Source organism: Cydia pomonella, chromosome 10 (assembly GCF_033807575.1).
Source record: "Cydia pomonella isolate Wapato2018A chromosome 10, ilCydPomo1, whole genome shotgun sequence".
Lineage (NCBI taxonomy): Eukaryota > Metazoa > Arthropoda > Insecta > Lepidoptera > Tortricidae > Cydia > Cydia pomonella.
The window spans coordinates 7,550,950-7,568,456 of record NC_084712.1 but is presented as its reverse complement, the minus strand read 5'-3'; the positions used below and the strand labels follow the sequence as shown (position 1 = coordinate 7,568,456).

Below are 17,507 nucleotides of genomic sequence, written 5' to 3'. Positions count from 1 at the left end.
GGTATTTCGTAGCATTTTTATGAACATAATTCCTGAAATTTCTTGGCTGTTCTGAGTCCGATATCATTTTATATTTAGGTATCAGAAATTCAATGCTGTTAAAATGAAAGCCGAGCAATTTATTTCGATTGCTTGCATTTAGCGATACTAAATCCAATTAAAATTCAACATGATCAATGCGACGTGCATTGGAATGGAAATGAGGTATTTATTGATCGCGGAACAATTTCCAATCTCGATACATCGTTAATCTACATGCTTGCGAGGACAGCGACTATCTAAAATCCTATATTCTTGCAAGCTTTAATCGGCTTTTGATATTGTAACTATAGGTACAGATTTTTTCGTGCTTGTCTGCGTTATCTGTAAGTAATCAAATAATATGGATTTAAGAATACAATGCCTGGTAGGTAATCCAATTGAATATTAATTAAATTTGAGGTTGATTGACTGGTGCTTTGTTCCTTACATTTGTTCACCCAAGTATAATATATAGAAACCCTTTCATGGTAATCATGGTTACAAAATAATGTCTCTAATAAAGTTTTCCCAAAGCTCTGCCACGTCTTCACATCTATATGGGCACATGAAAAGGTTAAGCACACATTAACCCCGGTCGGACATTCTGAATATTTTATACGTGCAATCAAATATCAATTTCTAGCGAGTAAATAGAAACGGGGTTTTTACTTCAAGCCTTTGATTTTTGTCAATCAATCAATCAACGACGTGTCACTCCGAAAGTTTCAATATAGGATATGCGGGATATAGGATAAGCGGGGTTCAGCTTGGAATCCGCCTGATACATGTGTCTATCGCTGGGGATACTAAATACAAAGGTTTCGACATGTAGGTAAGTCCAGATGGTTTAGGTATACCTACTGCATAATATCTGTAGTGAGACTGCAGTCAACATCAAAAGTAGCGGATCAAACAAGGTTTCAAAAGTATCTACCATTCTGTAACAGCTTAACAACAGTTGACGGTTCTGACTGTAAAAGATATACTTTTGAAGGTGAATTTTAGAGATTTATCTATATTTGGAAAAGTTATGCGGGATATCAGATACTTTTGGCGCGTTGTTTCATCCGCTACTAATGATACTGACAGTACCTACTGAAAACGTGTGAAATAAAAGAAATATTTTAATTGCATCTCCAATTTTTTTTCATAGCCGTAATAAACACTAAAAGTTTTCATTATAGTACTGTTTCATTATAGTAGTAGTATAGTACTGTTTTATGAACAAAAAATACAATTAAAATGGTATTCCCTTAGAAATAAACGAAACGTGTTATTATCCGGGTATAACAGGAAAGGGGATGGCCGCCTCTCCATACAATCGTAGTCCCCATTTTCCTCTCTGGATATTGACATCATGGAAAATATGATTATTTAATTTGATGTATATTAACCATATCTAAGCTCCTACGTTTGACTTTTTTAGATTTTTTTATTATTGTAAAGAATACGAGCGGAAAACCGATTTTTTAATGCTCCTACCTAACTTTTATAAGTTTTATAATAATGAACAATTCAATAGTGTCGAGGAAAATGAGGAATATGTTTGTATGAAAAGGCGATTCTTTTTATTTTTATACCACGACGGTGGTAAACAAACATACGGCCCGCCTGATGGTAAGCAGTCACCGTAGCCTATGGACGCCTGCAACACCAGAGGTATTACATGCGAGTTGCCGACCCTTTAAAAACCTGTACACTCCTTTTTTGAAGAACCTGCTTTTTCTGCTCGGGTCCTCCACTTTCGTCTTTATGTCTGGGTTTATATTACTCTGTATCTTTAGAAATTTAAATAAAAGCAAACAAAATCTACCCTCAAATGTTTCCTTAAACCAGTTGAGGGTAGATAAAAAGTTAAAAACATTACATGATCAAATAATGTAGGTTAAAGTCAGGTCGTTCAGTGACAGAACCAGGCGGTTTTGTATTTGGTTGGTTTACTAATAAGTATAACTACTCGAAAATGTACAAATTGTTTGTTTACTTTTATTTAAATACGTAAAGATACAGAGTATAGCAGAGGACAGTGTCTCATGAATCATCATAAGTAAACATTTTAAATCCACAAAGTGTGCATGCTGTCGTCATAGCAGCAAGCTAATAGAAATAAAATACATAACATTCCTATTCTATTCGCCAACAAATAAGAACATGACAACCAACCCATTTTATTAACCCCAATTCCAAACTTAAAGCCTGCTCTCTGCCTGCTACATTAATATTCCGACAGGCAAGTCTAATTTCACGAAGTATTCGCAAAGTTAGACAGTTCGATCCTCGGGTACACGTAGGCCTATCTAAATTAGTGCACGAATATTAACCCTTTACCAGGCCCCGAAGAACCAGCGTGTCTTAATACGTACTTTATATGCTGTTGCAACCGTATTGAACGCCTTGTAAAAAATGTATTTATGAACGTCGGAGATCTTCCTTTAAACCAGAAATAAAAATGTGGGTTAAGGTTATCCCATCGCCTGTCTAAGTAATGAACTGTCATACTAGATTTTGTCTTATTATATTCTTGATCAGGCCAAGGGATATATTCCACCCACATCTTATATCGGTTATAATAGTCAAGGTTTAACTCCAAATCTCCTACGAAACATTATATCAATCACTGAAAAAAAATCACTTACTTACGTGAGTTTTTATGACATGACAAGACAATTTACCGGGCCATGGGAAATATAGCTCCCACACAGTTAAACTCTAATAAGGCCATGGGATAATGTCAACCCACATCCTAATTCTGGTCATACACAATAATGCATGAATATTTAGCAATGTTTCCGATTACATTAGCTTTCAACACTCAAAATCTACAAAATATCAAAAAATTGTTCGACCTATGTACTTCTGTTTCATAGAAATTATGAAAAGTGTTCGAATTTCTCCGTAGTTTACTGAAATTAGCGTTCAAGTGAATTTAAACGGCTGCCAAAGATATATTACGCAATTTAGAAGCGTGTTGTGAATGAAGATCATAAAATAATATTTTCAGGGATTGACAAAATATTTTGTAGGTGGTTTGGAGTTAAAACCTGACTACGGTAACCGATATAAGATGTGGGTGAAATATATCCCTTGGCCTGGTAAAGGGTTAAAGGTCAAGGAAACCGGTTTCAATTAAAATTAGTCTGTTGTTTAAAGTACCGGAATACTTCGGAGTTCGATGTTAAATTTATTGTTTGGAATAGTTTACATCAAACGGGTTACTAAATAACACTAAATACTAAAGTTGTATCTAGCTAATGTATTACTGGGTAAACTGTCTTGTGTTGATGTCTTTGTTTTATAGCGTTTACAAGTGAATATGTAATTGTATTTTCTTCTGCGGCCCGATTCGACGAATGAAATACGATAACGATAAGTTCTACTTTAGATAAGTTGTCATTTAGGTATCGTTTGTATGTCGTATAATTGTTAGAAGCAGCTCGATTCGGGCAACCAATGTCACTTTGACGTTAGAGATGACGTTAGATAGATAGTAGATAGATCTTATTGGTACGGAAGATGGAGATAAGGAACGAAATTTCCATATACCAAAAGTGTCATCAAAAAACATTAAATAGGTGGCGCTACAATACCTAGAGTACTTGAACAAAAAAATCAAGTCATAGACAGCGCAATTCACTCCGTCAATAACGCCTAGGTTCTTAGCTACTCTAGCGCTACTCTGGAGAGATTTGGAACTATTATTTATAGCTGACAGCTGGACACTTTTGCAACAGTTCTACCATAAGAGATGCCACTCCTCTTAATTTCACACTCCATACTTATTGGGATCACAGTGAAATCGAAATAAACGTCAAGTTTGACATGTCGTTTAGGTATCGATCTTTTAAAGATCTTAAACGTGTCTTAAACATTCTTCGAATCGGGCCGTTACTCTACACAAGTTATTGTTACAGTTTTTTGTAACAAATGAAATAAGAGAATTGTCATCGTTTGATATCTAATGTATTGTTTCTCTTTATTGGTTATAAGCATAAGATATGCTATACGTTCCGTGTTTACCTTAATAAAACTCTCAAGTAAATAAGAAAGGAAAGGAACATAACTTTAAAGTGAATTGCTTACGCCCCGTCCCTTGCAAATGGGGCTTACCAAAAACCCTGAGTTTTACAAAGAAAGCAAAATAGCGCACAAGCGGATTTCATTCCACATTTCCCAGGAATGTATACACGAGTATTCCATTGTCCCGGGCAAGTAGGCAAACACTAAGAGCTGATGCGTTATTCTAATCACTCCAATAATCAATTCAGGAGATTTAAGCTAACCAGTAAGTGTGATCTTCAAACTCTGGTCCAACTCTAAGCAATCGGAGGTCACACATGATTTGGTTTTGTAGCGACGCGTTTCGTAAGCTGTAGAAATTACAGCAATGTATATATCGTTAGCCGTAATTTCAAGCAGCAAACTCTGGACGTTTAGATTGTAGTGTACGAGTATCTTAGCGGAATTGTTTTTAAAAGGCCATTTTCTCTATATGTATAAAGCAATTTTCCTTTGATCAAAAAATTTGGTACTTATAGCTTTTTTTTAATAAATAGCAAAACCGATCTTTAATTTTCACAACCACATGCTGTTACGCATTCGAGTGGAGAAACTTCTATTGCCATGGGTGAAAATTTCCACGTGATGTTGTGATATTTGCCCAACGTTGCAATTACCACGAGCATTGAGCATACGTGAAATTATCTCCTCTTCTACCTACCATCATCTCGTAAAAAAAACTTACCCCCTTATTCAAAAACGTGTACTAAAGTTACGATGCCGCTAATAATCGTTTGTCCCTTTCCGACGTATTGGTATGATGGAAAGGGACAAACGATTATTAGCGGCATCGTAACTTTAGTACATGTTTATGAATAAGGGGGTTAGTGTTTACGGAGCAACCTAAACCCAAACATGCGCAGACACTCAGTAATGTCCTTCAGTCCTGCTACAAGTCCGAACAAGGTCTAGTATCCCCTTTAGGTGGGAAGGTCAGGTGGCAATAACAGACGCTTTGATAAATCAAATGGAGTCTGCCATTGCCATCTAACCTAAAGGGTTGTTCGGATTAGTCCGGTATCCTCAGAATGTTGTCGTAAGAAGAGCTACGAGTATTAGTTAATTAATATCGGTGAAAGCCATATGTACCTACATCGTTTTAGTCTCAATGTCATTTACGTAACAGTGGCAGGATTGAAGGACATTATACAACAATTTGAAGGTCGTTCTATACAACCAGCAAAAACATTGCCATCCTACGCAAAAACCACAATAGCTCGCGTGCAAAACATTTCCAAGGTGACTCAAAATAAACTCCATTATACACAGAATATTCCCATTACGATAAAATTACTCTAATTTCCATAGTTTAAGTACTTATATCAGTTAAACAAAATGGAAGTGATTAAAACATTAAATTTTTTTTTATCTTGCTGTTTGGTATTCAACAGAATGCTTCGTGGTTGCACTAAGTACTGTAGCTCAGGACCTCTTCGTCCACAATCTTATTTCTTCACCTTCTTAACTTGTCATGATTGTCATGTCATATTATCCACTGTTCTGATTTGTCAACATTCCTATATCGTTACTTTCCTATCTTGTCCACATTCTTATATGGTCTACAGTGCCAACTCGTCCACCAACCTATATAGTCCACAGTGCTGGTATTGGTGGAGGTCAAAATGACAGGCCAATAAAACTTGTCAGTTGGAGAAAAGTAATGTAAAAGTAAATGAAAATGCTGATATTTCTTATATAGAGGGATAATGGATGATACAATAATGTTGAGGAGCTGGCACTGTGGTCAAAATAGGAATCGTCTATATTCCTATTTTTTTATCTGGGACTGCAGTCAAAATAGTAATGTGGACGAGTTAGGAAGGTGACGATTTAGGTTTAGGAATTGTATACTGACGTTCGTTTACATGGCATTGTAAGCGATTTGAAAAGGTGACTAATTAGGATTGTGGACGAAGCGGTCCTGAGCCACTACTTTGAATAAACTTTAAAGTAAAACAACTCAACAAATGCCTTTTAAAATTAACTATCGTGATTTAAAATTAAATAGGTATCTCAGTCTGATTCATACGTGCTCCTTTTACAAATGCGCAGAGCTAAGAAAATAAATAAAACCTGTGAAAACTTCGGTCTTTAACACACAGGCCGATTCGAACGTACCAACACTGACATCTGCATGCCACCTAAATGATGTCATTCAGTTATCGTGATTTGCGCTCATACTTGTCCGTACATGTATTGGTGCGGACGAGACGCACGATAACTAAATTCAGATAACATTCTGATGTCAGTATACGTTCGATCTGCCCTGATAGTCTGTGACCCGTTAGGCGTCGGGTTCGTAGGCTCTTTTCGCTACAAAGCGGAAAATAACGTCATCGGCTACATGCCTAGCGTGTAGCTCGCGGTGTCAGTGAATACAATAATGCCGATAAGAAGTACTTTAATTGGAAAAATACTCGTTCTACAGCTATGAAAATTGGAAAGGCGAAATTAAGTCAATTTGATTGTAAAAAGGTTCCTACTGTCGACAAGTAGGTCATCGACAGTAAGGAAACGTCGTTAAAAGCATAACGTATATTGAGCTTCTACGGACCTTCCGCATATTCAATGAAACAAGAAATTAAACAAAAAATACACTTGTCCGGGATTTTTAAAACCAAAACTAGGATAAAATGTCCGATTCCAACGTTCAAAAAATGCTAGTAGCAAAATAACTTACTAGATGAAAAAGAATAATAAAATCAGCCGAGAAACTCTATCTTCAAGTTTCTAGGCTACGATACAAAGGGATACACGAATAAAGTATAGACAGAGAGTAGACGGGAAAGTTCTCAAACTTTCAACGTGAGTAGGGAATGAAGTATGTTTGTATAAGAGACCGGTCAGTTATAGAGACGTTGCGTTTCACATCAATAGAGCACTTCCCTATATTTTGTATTACTTATGACGACAATCAACGCCAATTACACTAATGTAAACCATTTTTATGTGCAAATAAATGATTATGAATTGTGAATGAAAGCGTAGATTGAAGGTAATATTTAATTTGTATGAAAAGTAGGAAGTCAAAAGAATTCATAATTTTCAAAAATCGCTGAAGAAATGTTGGTAAGTGTGAGGAGTACAGCCTACAGTTAAATTTATTGCTCGGGTGACAGGCCACACCCGGTATATAGTATATACTAATATACCCTTAATGTTGAGATTTAGGGACTCCTGCAAGCGGGCTTTGGCATCGGTACCGGCGACTGGGAAGAACGTGCTGCATTGAGACCCGAGTGGCGTAGAGACCTATGCGTGGGAGTGAAGAAGCCTCGTTAGACCGGAGAACTATACGGAATATAATTATATATACAGATACATTATTTGAAGTGGAATTACTTATGACCGATGAAGCTGATGATGGAGACAGGAGGTAGCCATAGGAACTCTGTGATAAAAAAACGCAACCTAATTGTGTTTGGGGTTTTTAGAATTGTCTCGATGAGTATTAGTTGCATGTGGAAAAAAGTACAGTCAGCGATAAAAGCTTGTACCAAAAATGAAATTCTTCTTCATCGCGTTATCCCGGCATTTCTGCCACGGCTCATGGGAGGCTGGGGTCGTTGGTAACTAATACCAAGAATATAGGCGTAGGCACTAGTTTTTACGAAAGCGACTGCCATCTGACCTTCCAACCCAGAGGATAAACTAAGCCTTATTGGGATGAGTCAGGTTTCCTCACGAATCTCACGATGTTTTCCTTCACCGAAAGGTGACTGGTACATATCAAATGATATTTCGTATTTTTTCCGTTGCATCAGTTTGAACTTGCGACCTCCGGATTGAAAGTCGCACGCTATAACCGCTAAGTCACCAGCGCCTTTACTAACCTATCCATAGATACTCTTAATCGATTGTATTTCGGATTCTCTTTGTTACGATTACAATATCGTGCGGCATGGTTAAACCACCCTTTAAAGAGCAACGGTTGCATGCATAATTTAGATGACAAGGAATGGCTGCAACTGTAATAGCCATTAGATATTTAAGCGGGGTTTACTGTCTAATGCATTGGCATATTTCTAAGGACGGGCCTTACGGGCAATAAGAATAAGGCCAGTACAGCAGTGTCCCGCAAACGGATTCGAACCACAACGCGATTGGTTGTCTGGTTGATGAGTTCGCATCACGCGCGGGATTACTGGCAACTAGTTGCGTTAGACTGCACGATTGGCTCGAATTCGTGGGTGACACCACTGAACTAGCACCATTCTTAGTGCCCGTAAAGCCCGTCCTTAGATATATGTCAATAGCCTAATGCCTACTTTATGCATGCACGTCTATTTTCGAATGCCATTGAAAGTTTTACATTCCATCCTATTAGGCGCCATTCATTTATTACGTACGACGATTTTTGCCGGTTTTTGACCAACTCTCACTATATAAGAAAAAATAAGAATAGGTCGCCCCCCTCCCCCCTATATTACGTAAGAATCTAAAGGAAAAAATGAGTACAAGTTTGGTATGTTTTAAAGTTTATTTTTGACAAAGATACTTTTTTTGGATTGTTTATTTGTTCCTACAAAGGTACTGAAGCCCGTCTACGCTAACTCTGCACCGTGTTTAATAGCATAAGAGTGTGGAAGTATCGTTTTAAACGTCCTAATTTCATAGAAATTTTCACATCGTTATGATAAAATAAGACATGTTGTACCCTTCTCCAACCCTAAATCGTCTTACGTATTAAATGTATGGCCAAACATAAAGTGCCGATGAGGCCATAAATCACTAAGACGAACCTCTCGCTCATACTCGCTGAAGCGAGCGATAGACAACATGTGCCGTCCGATTTTAGTTTTTTTAAAGTACGATTAGTAGAATAAGAAATGCTAAAACACGAGTGTATGATTTGTGCTTCAGCGATTTTATCGTCCATTCTCCAGAACATTGCAGTATTGAATGGCTATTTTATACATATGCCACCCCACATACTCGTAAAACTGTAATAGTCATGGAAAATCAGTTTGAATATTGAATTTATGGCGTGAGAATCCGATAAGTGTTGTAACGGCTGTTTTGCGTGGTAATGCAACGTGAATGTACTCCCATGCTATGAAGATACCTGAGGGTCTGACCAAGGTGACAATCGTACATCAACAATAGAAAAAAAAATGGGGATGAGAGATGATAAATTACGTGACATTATTTAAGTTTTGTTTAGCGTTTTCTATGACTATTTCTATACATTATTTAAGTTTTGACTAGCGTTTTCTCTTGTCATCTTGGCTAGGCCCCCTGTAAAGTCATATTTAGCATAGGTTGGAATTCATTTTAGCGACTTTCTCGTCCAGTAGCCACTGTACTGGAGTGCTGGACGCGTTGGTTAGCGCGGCGAGCGCGGCTCGTTCTAAATTTCTAATAAGCCACGGCTCGTTATGTGATGTCTAGTCTAGTATAAGTTCTTACTTTAGCGACTTTCTCGTCCAGTAGCCACTGCAGCGTAGTGCTGGACGCGTTGGCTAGCGCCGCTAGCGCGGCTCGCTCCCACACCACGTGCTCCCAGTGGTCTGTCATGATGGACGCGCATAGCATTGCCGTTGAGCAACTGGAACAAAAGAAGATCGTAAGATAGCTTAGATAGCCAATCAACGTTTGCTGCAGAGATAGTTGACCTCTCCTGCATAGAATTTGTATGAAGATATCAACAATCTCTATAGCTGTGCGCTGGCCATGCTTTCAGACACAACTGAATATGTAAGACAAATTGCTGTAATAAATATAGCTCTGCTTGGGCAAGGCTAGCGCTTATCTAGGAGTGGGATATAAAAAAATCATTCCTCACGAAATTACACCTTAGTTAGCATTATATATGGGCAGTAATACTAAAGGATGTACATAGTTGTATAAATCAATAGTTAAAATAATTTCAACAACAAAAATAAATATTGTTAACTGTTCTTCGGTCAGTTTTGCTCAACCTCGAGTATATGGATTTGTCACATAAAGTCCGTTTATCAAGCTGTTTCACCCCACAATACACACTCACGTCGCATAGCTAAACAAACAGGAGCTCATAAATCTGCGGTCACGGTCGGTCATTGAAGGCCACATAAGTAAAGGGCGTCGAACCAGGCTTACTGTGCACTGACTTAGCAACCTTAGTTAAATTTTCTTCGTTTAAGAGAGTAAAATAAAAATCGGCCAAGAACAAGTCGGGCCATGCTCAGTGTTGTGTTCCGTACAGCCAAACGAGGGTTATTAATTAGTAAGTATAATGTATGTCTTGTAGGTACGTCTTGTTACTAAGAAGAGATGATATTTGCAATCACTCAAAAACGGCTAGACCAATCGTGTTCGGCATAGTTTTCATTGAAAGTATTTAGTAAGTTTTTATTATACGATTTTTTCATTTTTTATGGACCCGTTGTTGAAAAGTTAAAGGGGCGGGGCACTTTTTTTTCGGAGCTATTATTTCCTAACATATAAACTTCATAAAAAATTGTTTTGGAGACCCTTATTCGTTTTAAAAAACCCATGAAAAATTCAAAAAATATCATTTTGTATAGGAGGTACCCGAAAAACTGTTTTTTGAAAATTTTATTTTACCGTTCTGTCGCCATGCATGATTTATTAATTATTATGTACATGTATCCATGGCAAATTGCAGCTTTCTAGCACTAACGATTACGGAGCAAAGCCGCGGACGGACGGACACATGGACATGGCGAAACTATAAGAGTTTCTAGGTGACGACGAAACCCTAAAAACTTAGAATTCTCTACGTACTATAATCTATACAGGTTATAATATACCTACAGACCCGGGATTTAATGCCTGTTAGGCGTTAGGCATAGCATCTATCGAACTGTCATAGCCTAGGTATAATAGCTTTGGTTTCATTGTACCTAAATATCATAATGCCATTTTAGTTATATCTCCTTCATAACAATTAACAACTTAATCCCAAAGTGCCTAAATATCAAATTGTTTCCTTAAAATGGTCAAATGTTATAATGACTTATTCATATCCGCATTGGGCTAGCGTGGGGACTATAGCCCGAGCCATCTCGCACATGAGAGGAGGCCTGTGCCCAGCAGGGGACGTATATAGGCTGAATTATTATTATTATTATTCATATCGTCCAAGTTTCAAAATACCTATTTAGGTATTTACCTATTTAGGTTTTTGACATTTGTCAAAAAGTATGTTTCATCTAATACCGAATTTCCGATGGACTTCTTTTTATATACCTTTACTGGTTGACGTAACTGGTGACCGAAGAGCTGGCGGCTTCCTCGCACAACGTATCAGTATTGCGATACAACGAGGCAATGCCGCCAGCATCCTTGGTACAATGCCTCAAGGGCGTATTGTAGGTATAAGTAAGCTAGTTATAGTAATCATCTGTATACATATATATATATATATATATATATATATATATTATGTATTTTGTTATTGTAAATAAATACTAGCATATACTAAGTTTAATTATGTCTTATGTGCATTTTTATAACCTTTGTCGTATTTATAATATTTTTTAACAACCTGTCGATGCCGGAGCTAAAGACGGATTATATTGGATAAAATAGCACTCATTCATTTAGGTAAGTTGACATTTAGGTATTTATGAAACCACGTCAATTTGAAGTTTAGGCATTTTGGGAATGTAGGAATTTAAGAAAAAAAGAAGGCATTCTGAGATTCAGGCATTTGAAATCTAGGAATTTTGGTAAACGGGTAAAATGAAACCAAAGCACGTGTAATAGTAGTACTGCTCTGTATAAGTGTATACCATGTTAATTGCGAGCCAATATTTATTTCCAAGGGAGTGCCTACCTTCAATCGCTTTCTGATAGCTATACATTAATCATACGGCCCGATTTGAAGAATGAGATACGATAACGATAAGTTCTGGTTTAGATAAGTTCTCATTTAGATATCGTTTGTATATCGTATAATTGATAGAAGCAGCTCAATTCGTGCAAGCAATGTCACTTTGACGTGAGAAATATAGTAGATAGATCTTAATGGGATCACAGCGGAATCGAAATAAACGTCAAATTTGACATGTCGTTTAACTAAAAGATCGATAACTATCGATCTTTTAAAGATCTTAAACGTGTCTTAATCATTCTTCGAAAAGGGCCGATAATACACTCGTGTCCACCATAATCGGTCGTGCACTCGTGCATACTTCCAAAATCATTCAAAACTTTTTTCCATAGGTATAACCGTATAGGGCCCACACGAGAAATCGCAAATTATTTTTCCATTTGTTCATTTTGAATCTTATTTCAATTACGATAGAAGTTGTAATTCAATAACGGGTCAAATTGACCGGACCTTTTTTTGCAGGTAGTGGCACGCACGCTTTTAGTTAACATAGACAAAGGATTAGCCGCTCGGGGCCAGCTACAAATCTAACGACTATATGTGGGTACATGGCGTCTACTCCTCGCTATTATTAGCAAGGTGGATTTTGACAATGTGAGGTGTTGACTTTTGACCAAACGTGAGAAAAATATGTTCAGTTAATAGGTACTTTGAAAATAACCTAGAAACAGTTGCTGTTTTATTACTACCATACAAACTTGTCGTCGACACGCAGTGTTTCTCGCACGATTTCTCGCACGAACATACATTCAAAACATTGTAACTGTCTATTAATGTATTGTAGGTTCATGTCATGTATTTGTATAAACATCTAAACTCGAAGTGTTATCTAGGCATTATGAATATCGCGATGCTATCTGTCTGTATGATGACGGCGTTTATGTTTTGAATATTTGATGCCTTACTTTATAATAACGCTTTTATCGATGGAAGTGTCAACAGCTGGGGAAATTAGATTTTTATATTCATACTTTGTTTACGGTTTTATACTGGGTATTACTTATCTAAATGAAAATATACTGGTATCTACTGGTATCCAAAAGATATATACACCGTGTTTGTTTTGATTAATTAATTTCAAGGGTGCATTCCTGAGCTTAAATTAAATTACTTTCTCAAAGACTCCATTTCGGAGATAATGAATAATTTATTTTTATCCTATAAGGCCCTTAGGAGCGTTTGCACTTGCCTTAGGGCATGTTTACATATTGATTAGTGTTTAGTACGAGTGTCTACATTTTCTACTAAACATAAATACTATCTCGGACGATTGATGTTCGAAATGACATTGATATGTCACAGTTTTCAATAGTTTGGTTTAATTAAATGTGATACCCATGTTACAACAACGCTTATTTAATTATTATTATTAAAAAATATGTATATAACTATGCCATTTAGTTTCCTTAAACGTACTCATCCATAACCTGGAGTTAACGGAATTCAATAAGAACACGGTATATATATATAGGTAAAGAGTGACGGGAAATGTAACAGTTGGTAAATACGTAGTTACCCAAATAGGTTTAAATTTAAACTACACCATGTGACACCATGGTTCCATTTTTATCACTTGTCACTATGCTCGTCACTTTCGCACTTACAATAGTCGGCTCTTTATCATTTTTCACCATGCCTCTCACATTCTAACAAGTATGTAAGTGCGAAAGTGACGAGCATACTGACAAGTGATAAAAATGGAACCATGCTGCCACCGCTGTATATGTATAATTAGTATTAGGTTCGGTACCGGTCGGTGTTCGGTATCAATGAGAAAATGATACTATCTAAGTATGTATATTGCATTAAATTCATACAAAATGTAACAAAAATAGTGGGGATCCGTTTAAGGGCATATTCGATATCAATCGTGTTCTGATGAGGAAAAAGTACTTAGTAGAAAAAAATTGTTGACCCGAAAATTTTTTTGGCCTTTGTTGAGGATTGGCCGACTTAGACGCACTGCCTCATAGAAAAAAAAATTGTTTTCGCTTTAAAAAAATTTCTTCTGCTTTTGCCTATTCAGAACACGACATTGTTGTTACATCCTGTAGATTATCTAGTTAAAAAACATATATATACCTGATCTACCCACCTATTTTTTGGATCAATAATTTATCTAGAGAAAGGCAGATAAAGATTTTTCTATTATTAAAATAATAGCTACATTTGAATAGCGCACGTAAATAGTAGCTGTCATAGACATATATATTACTTCGTAGTTTATATCTACGGCAGCTGTAAATACCTGAGAACCGAAGTTACCCGAGTCCATTCCAATTTTTTTACAACAATTAATGTAAACCGTTGTTGTGAATAAAAACAATACCTTTATTAAAAAGAAACATTATAGGTACTGACTTACATACCACACACCTACGGAAAGGTCTGGGACACGTTTGTATGAGCATGGAACTATTTAATTGTTTGTAGATGTCAGCATATGCAGATTTCTTATCTAGAAATAGGTTAGGTAGGTAATAGGGATCTTACAGATAAAGTGATATTTTCTAAAGCAGAAACCGTCCGCATACCTACATTTCGTACATTAGATAAGTTATTAGGTAGGTAGGTGGCGTGACGTGATATTTTACCACAGTCGTTTTATCTTAGCAACATCTATTTATCAGCGACGTTGTCCTGAGCTGTTATTTCACCCTAATGTCGCCTCATAGAACCAGCATAAGCGAGATATCTAAGTCCGTAAAAACGACGTGTTTTCGGGGATCAAATTATACTGGAAAAACTAAGTCCTATGCGCACTTGCGTTCAGTTCAGTTCAGAGGTTGTCCAATTAAGTTAGTAAGTCACGTCAAAGGGGGCCAGGGATGTGATGTGCTTGGCCGTTATTTACAAGAGAAAGCCTCAAGTATCCAGTGTAAGCGAGATCTCCAATTACCTAGTATGAATGCTACGGATCTCGAGGTCCAGTTTATCAATGATTTCATAAAGACAAAGTTTTGGGAACGTAGGTTGTGACGCATTATGTCACGAGCATCAAGACACGATATTGAGAGCTTGTTGGATTAAACCAATTTCGACGTGATTTCCAGTAAATTGCAACCTCTCGTTGGTAAGGGCATTTATAAGTATGTATTGGTGTGTGCATCACAAACATATTTGTTCCTGAGTTACGGATTTTTTCTATGTCCCTATATCAGTATTTATATCTGAGGCTCTGATGAAAAAGGATACAAGACTTTTACCCGTTTTCACTAGTGCCACAGATATAAACCTACCTATTATATGTATTATATTTCATATTTCCCACAACACACACCTTATTGAGTTTACTGTGGGACTAGGTAGCTTTGTCTAATATTATCCTCCTAATATTACATGTTGTGATGGCTTTTGGATGCGAGGGACGTTTGCACTTTTTCGACGGAGTGAGTTGCTCCTGGGGGCCAAGCCAAGTAAGAAATTAACAATCGTATACGGAAAACGCCTATTGAAAATGAAATAACAGAACTTTAAGAGCAATTCCTAGCTGAGCAACTTTTCAAATCTCGAATTTTTGAAGCTATGTTTCTGTCGCGCTGCGGTGGGCGGGAGCCGGAGCTATCTAAGTGTGAGTGCGCGCACACAGACGCGAGAGTCGTGCGCTCGCTCATTGCGCGCCGTTCCGTCGACATCGCCCGCGAGCCAGACGTAATTTATTCTGCGCTGCCCGACGCAAGTTGTTTTTGTTGTTACCACGTAATATTGTTTTTCATTTTTATATTATACTGTATCTATTACACCCTAATACCAAACACTCTATCACCTGTACTAAATGTATTTTACACCTATGATGACGAAATAATAAATGATTGATTGATTGATTGATATTAATTACCATATAGGTAAAAACTGCAAAAAATAATGATGTCTCAGCTTCGGTTGTCGTTGTACAGTCAAGTGCAAAAATGGGTGCCGTTCAATTTTAATACAAACTTTTAAGATAATTTCATTTAACTACTATTGAAACTCATAATAAACATTATGTATAAAAACAAAACATATAAAGTTATTAGTCATACTAATTTAATGACAGAATGCTCTATCATTATAAAAACATTCTTCATAACAATCCTTAGGAATAATTTTACTTGTTATAACATACATTTCGTATAATAATTAAAATATAGTACTAAATTTTAACGAATGGTGACATAGTGTTCTATGATAAATATACTTGGTGTCAATCAAACTATTAAATTATACAACAATCTACCTATTCAACTTTAAAGCTGGTCGCCGTTAGGTACGACGACGAGCGAAGCGAGGAGGAGTGTTAGGTAGAACTGTGACCATATGGGCAGAACCATATGTCTCGGAAATTGTATTTTTGCTTGTTCATTTTCACTAGGCGTTTATATGAAGTTTATCTGAATCCCTTAGGAACCACACAGGTTCCAACTCACACTGGCCGCTGCTTTGCGGTAAAATGACATATGTCAACAGACGTAAAGTACGGACGTAGGTAAGTTTGACGCTTAGAAAAATCGATTATGTTCCATGCAAATATAATGTTTAAGTTTTTTTATTAATTAGTAATTCAGTGTTGTTAAACTTTCAGCAAACTCAATCAAATAAAGTTTATGAACGATTTGCCGTGGTTTGATTGTGAAACCACACCTACAATATTATGCTGTTGCTTTTCATGAATAAAAAACGTTCTGAGTATAAAATAGTATACAAAGTGAACATTATACTGGTTGCCTGTTATGCAAATACATTACTATGCTACTAAACTATAATTACTTTCGAAATTATGCAATTCGTTTTTATTGTATTTGTTTTTATACCAAATCATAATTTCTGCATTTCAAAATTATGCAATTCAAATTATGCAAAATGAAATTTCGCAAATTGTTATTATTAAAAACATTACACACCCTGCAAAAATATGTATCGAAAGAATCGTCTCATAAATATGGTACTACGCTCTTATTACACTGGAATAAGATGCTTTGGGACATATTTTTGAGTAAGATGTGTACACCCATATTTTTACACTTGACTGTACCTATCCGTATCAGTAAGTTGGGAGTGATCATGGTGTGTTGTGAAATTTTGTAAGTAGGTATAAATATACCTATGGTTAAACTACAATCTATTTAACTTGTAGTACGATGGGGCTAAACTAGGGCCGCCTTATTGAAGAACGTATCGCAATGACAATCTGGCTAAAGTATGTTGGGATAATGCCGGACAATTTTGGGACCAATTGAGAGAACTCGTGAAAAAATGTTTTTTCGAGATCTCAACACGTGACAGATTCTTGAAGTACGTAGCGAATCGTTAAATTATAACCGTAGATTCGGCCTGAATTTTGGTAATCTTCAATATAGAACGGTTTTAGTTTTGTACCTGTGTAAAGATGAGACATACTTTTTTTTAGGGTAACGAGTGTTTTGCCATCAAGGGAGAACATTGGATGGTGAAAAAAAGTTGCTTCTAATGGAAAGAGAATAAGGTATCACAAAGATATAGGTCCAGTGTCTACCCTTTTGTATCCGATCTTAACCCTGATACAAAAATTGGTAAAATTGTGGCTCTCAAACTTTGATACCTATGTCATAAGGCAATTTGATAAGTAAACAAT

At 36.6% G+C, this 17,507-nt stretch overlaps 1 protein-coding gene across 4 annotated transcripts in view; it reads right to left on the bottom strand.

The window, feature by feature from the left end:
• LOC133521965 (uncharacterized) overlaps positions 1–17,507 on the bottom strand; it is a 121,477-nt gene that overhangs the window by 29,599 nt on the left and 74,371 nt on the right. For 3 of the 4 annotated variants that reach the window (XR_009799971.1, XR_009799972.1, XM_061857121.1), the window contains exon 4: positions 9,487–9,625. Coding sequence is in view for 1 of the 4 variants with exons in the window: in XM_061857121.1 (XP_061713105.1) it covers positions 9,487–9,625 (139 nt within the window). In the remaining 3 variants the exon portion in view is untranslated. Of the gene's footprint in view, positions 1–9,350; positions 9,371–9,486; positions 9,626–17,507 lie in introns of those variants that run through there. The other variant, XM_061857122.1, reaches the window with a different exon arrangement.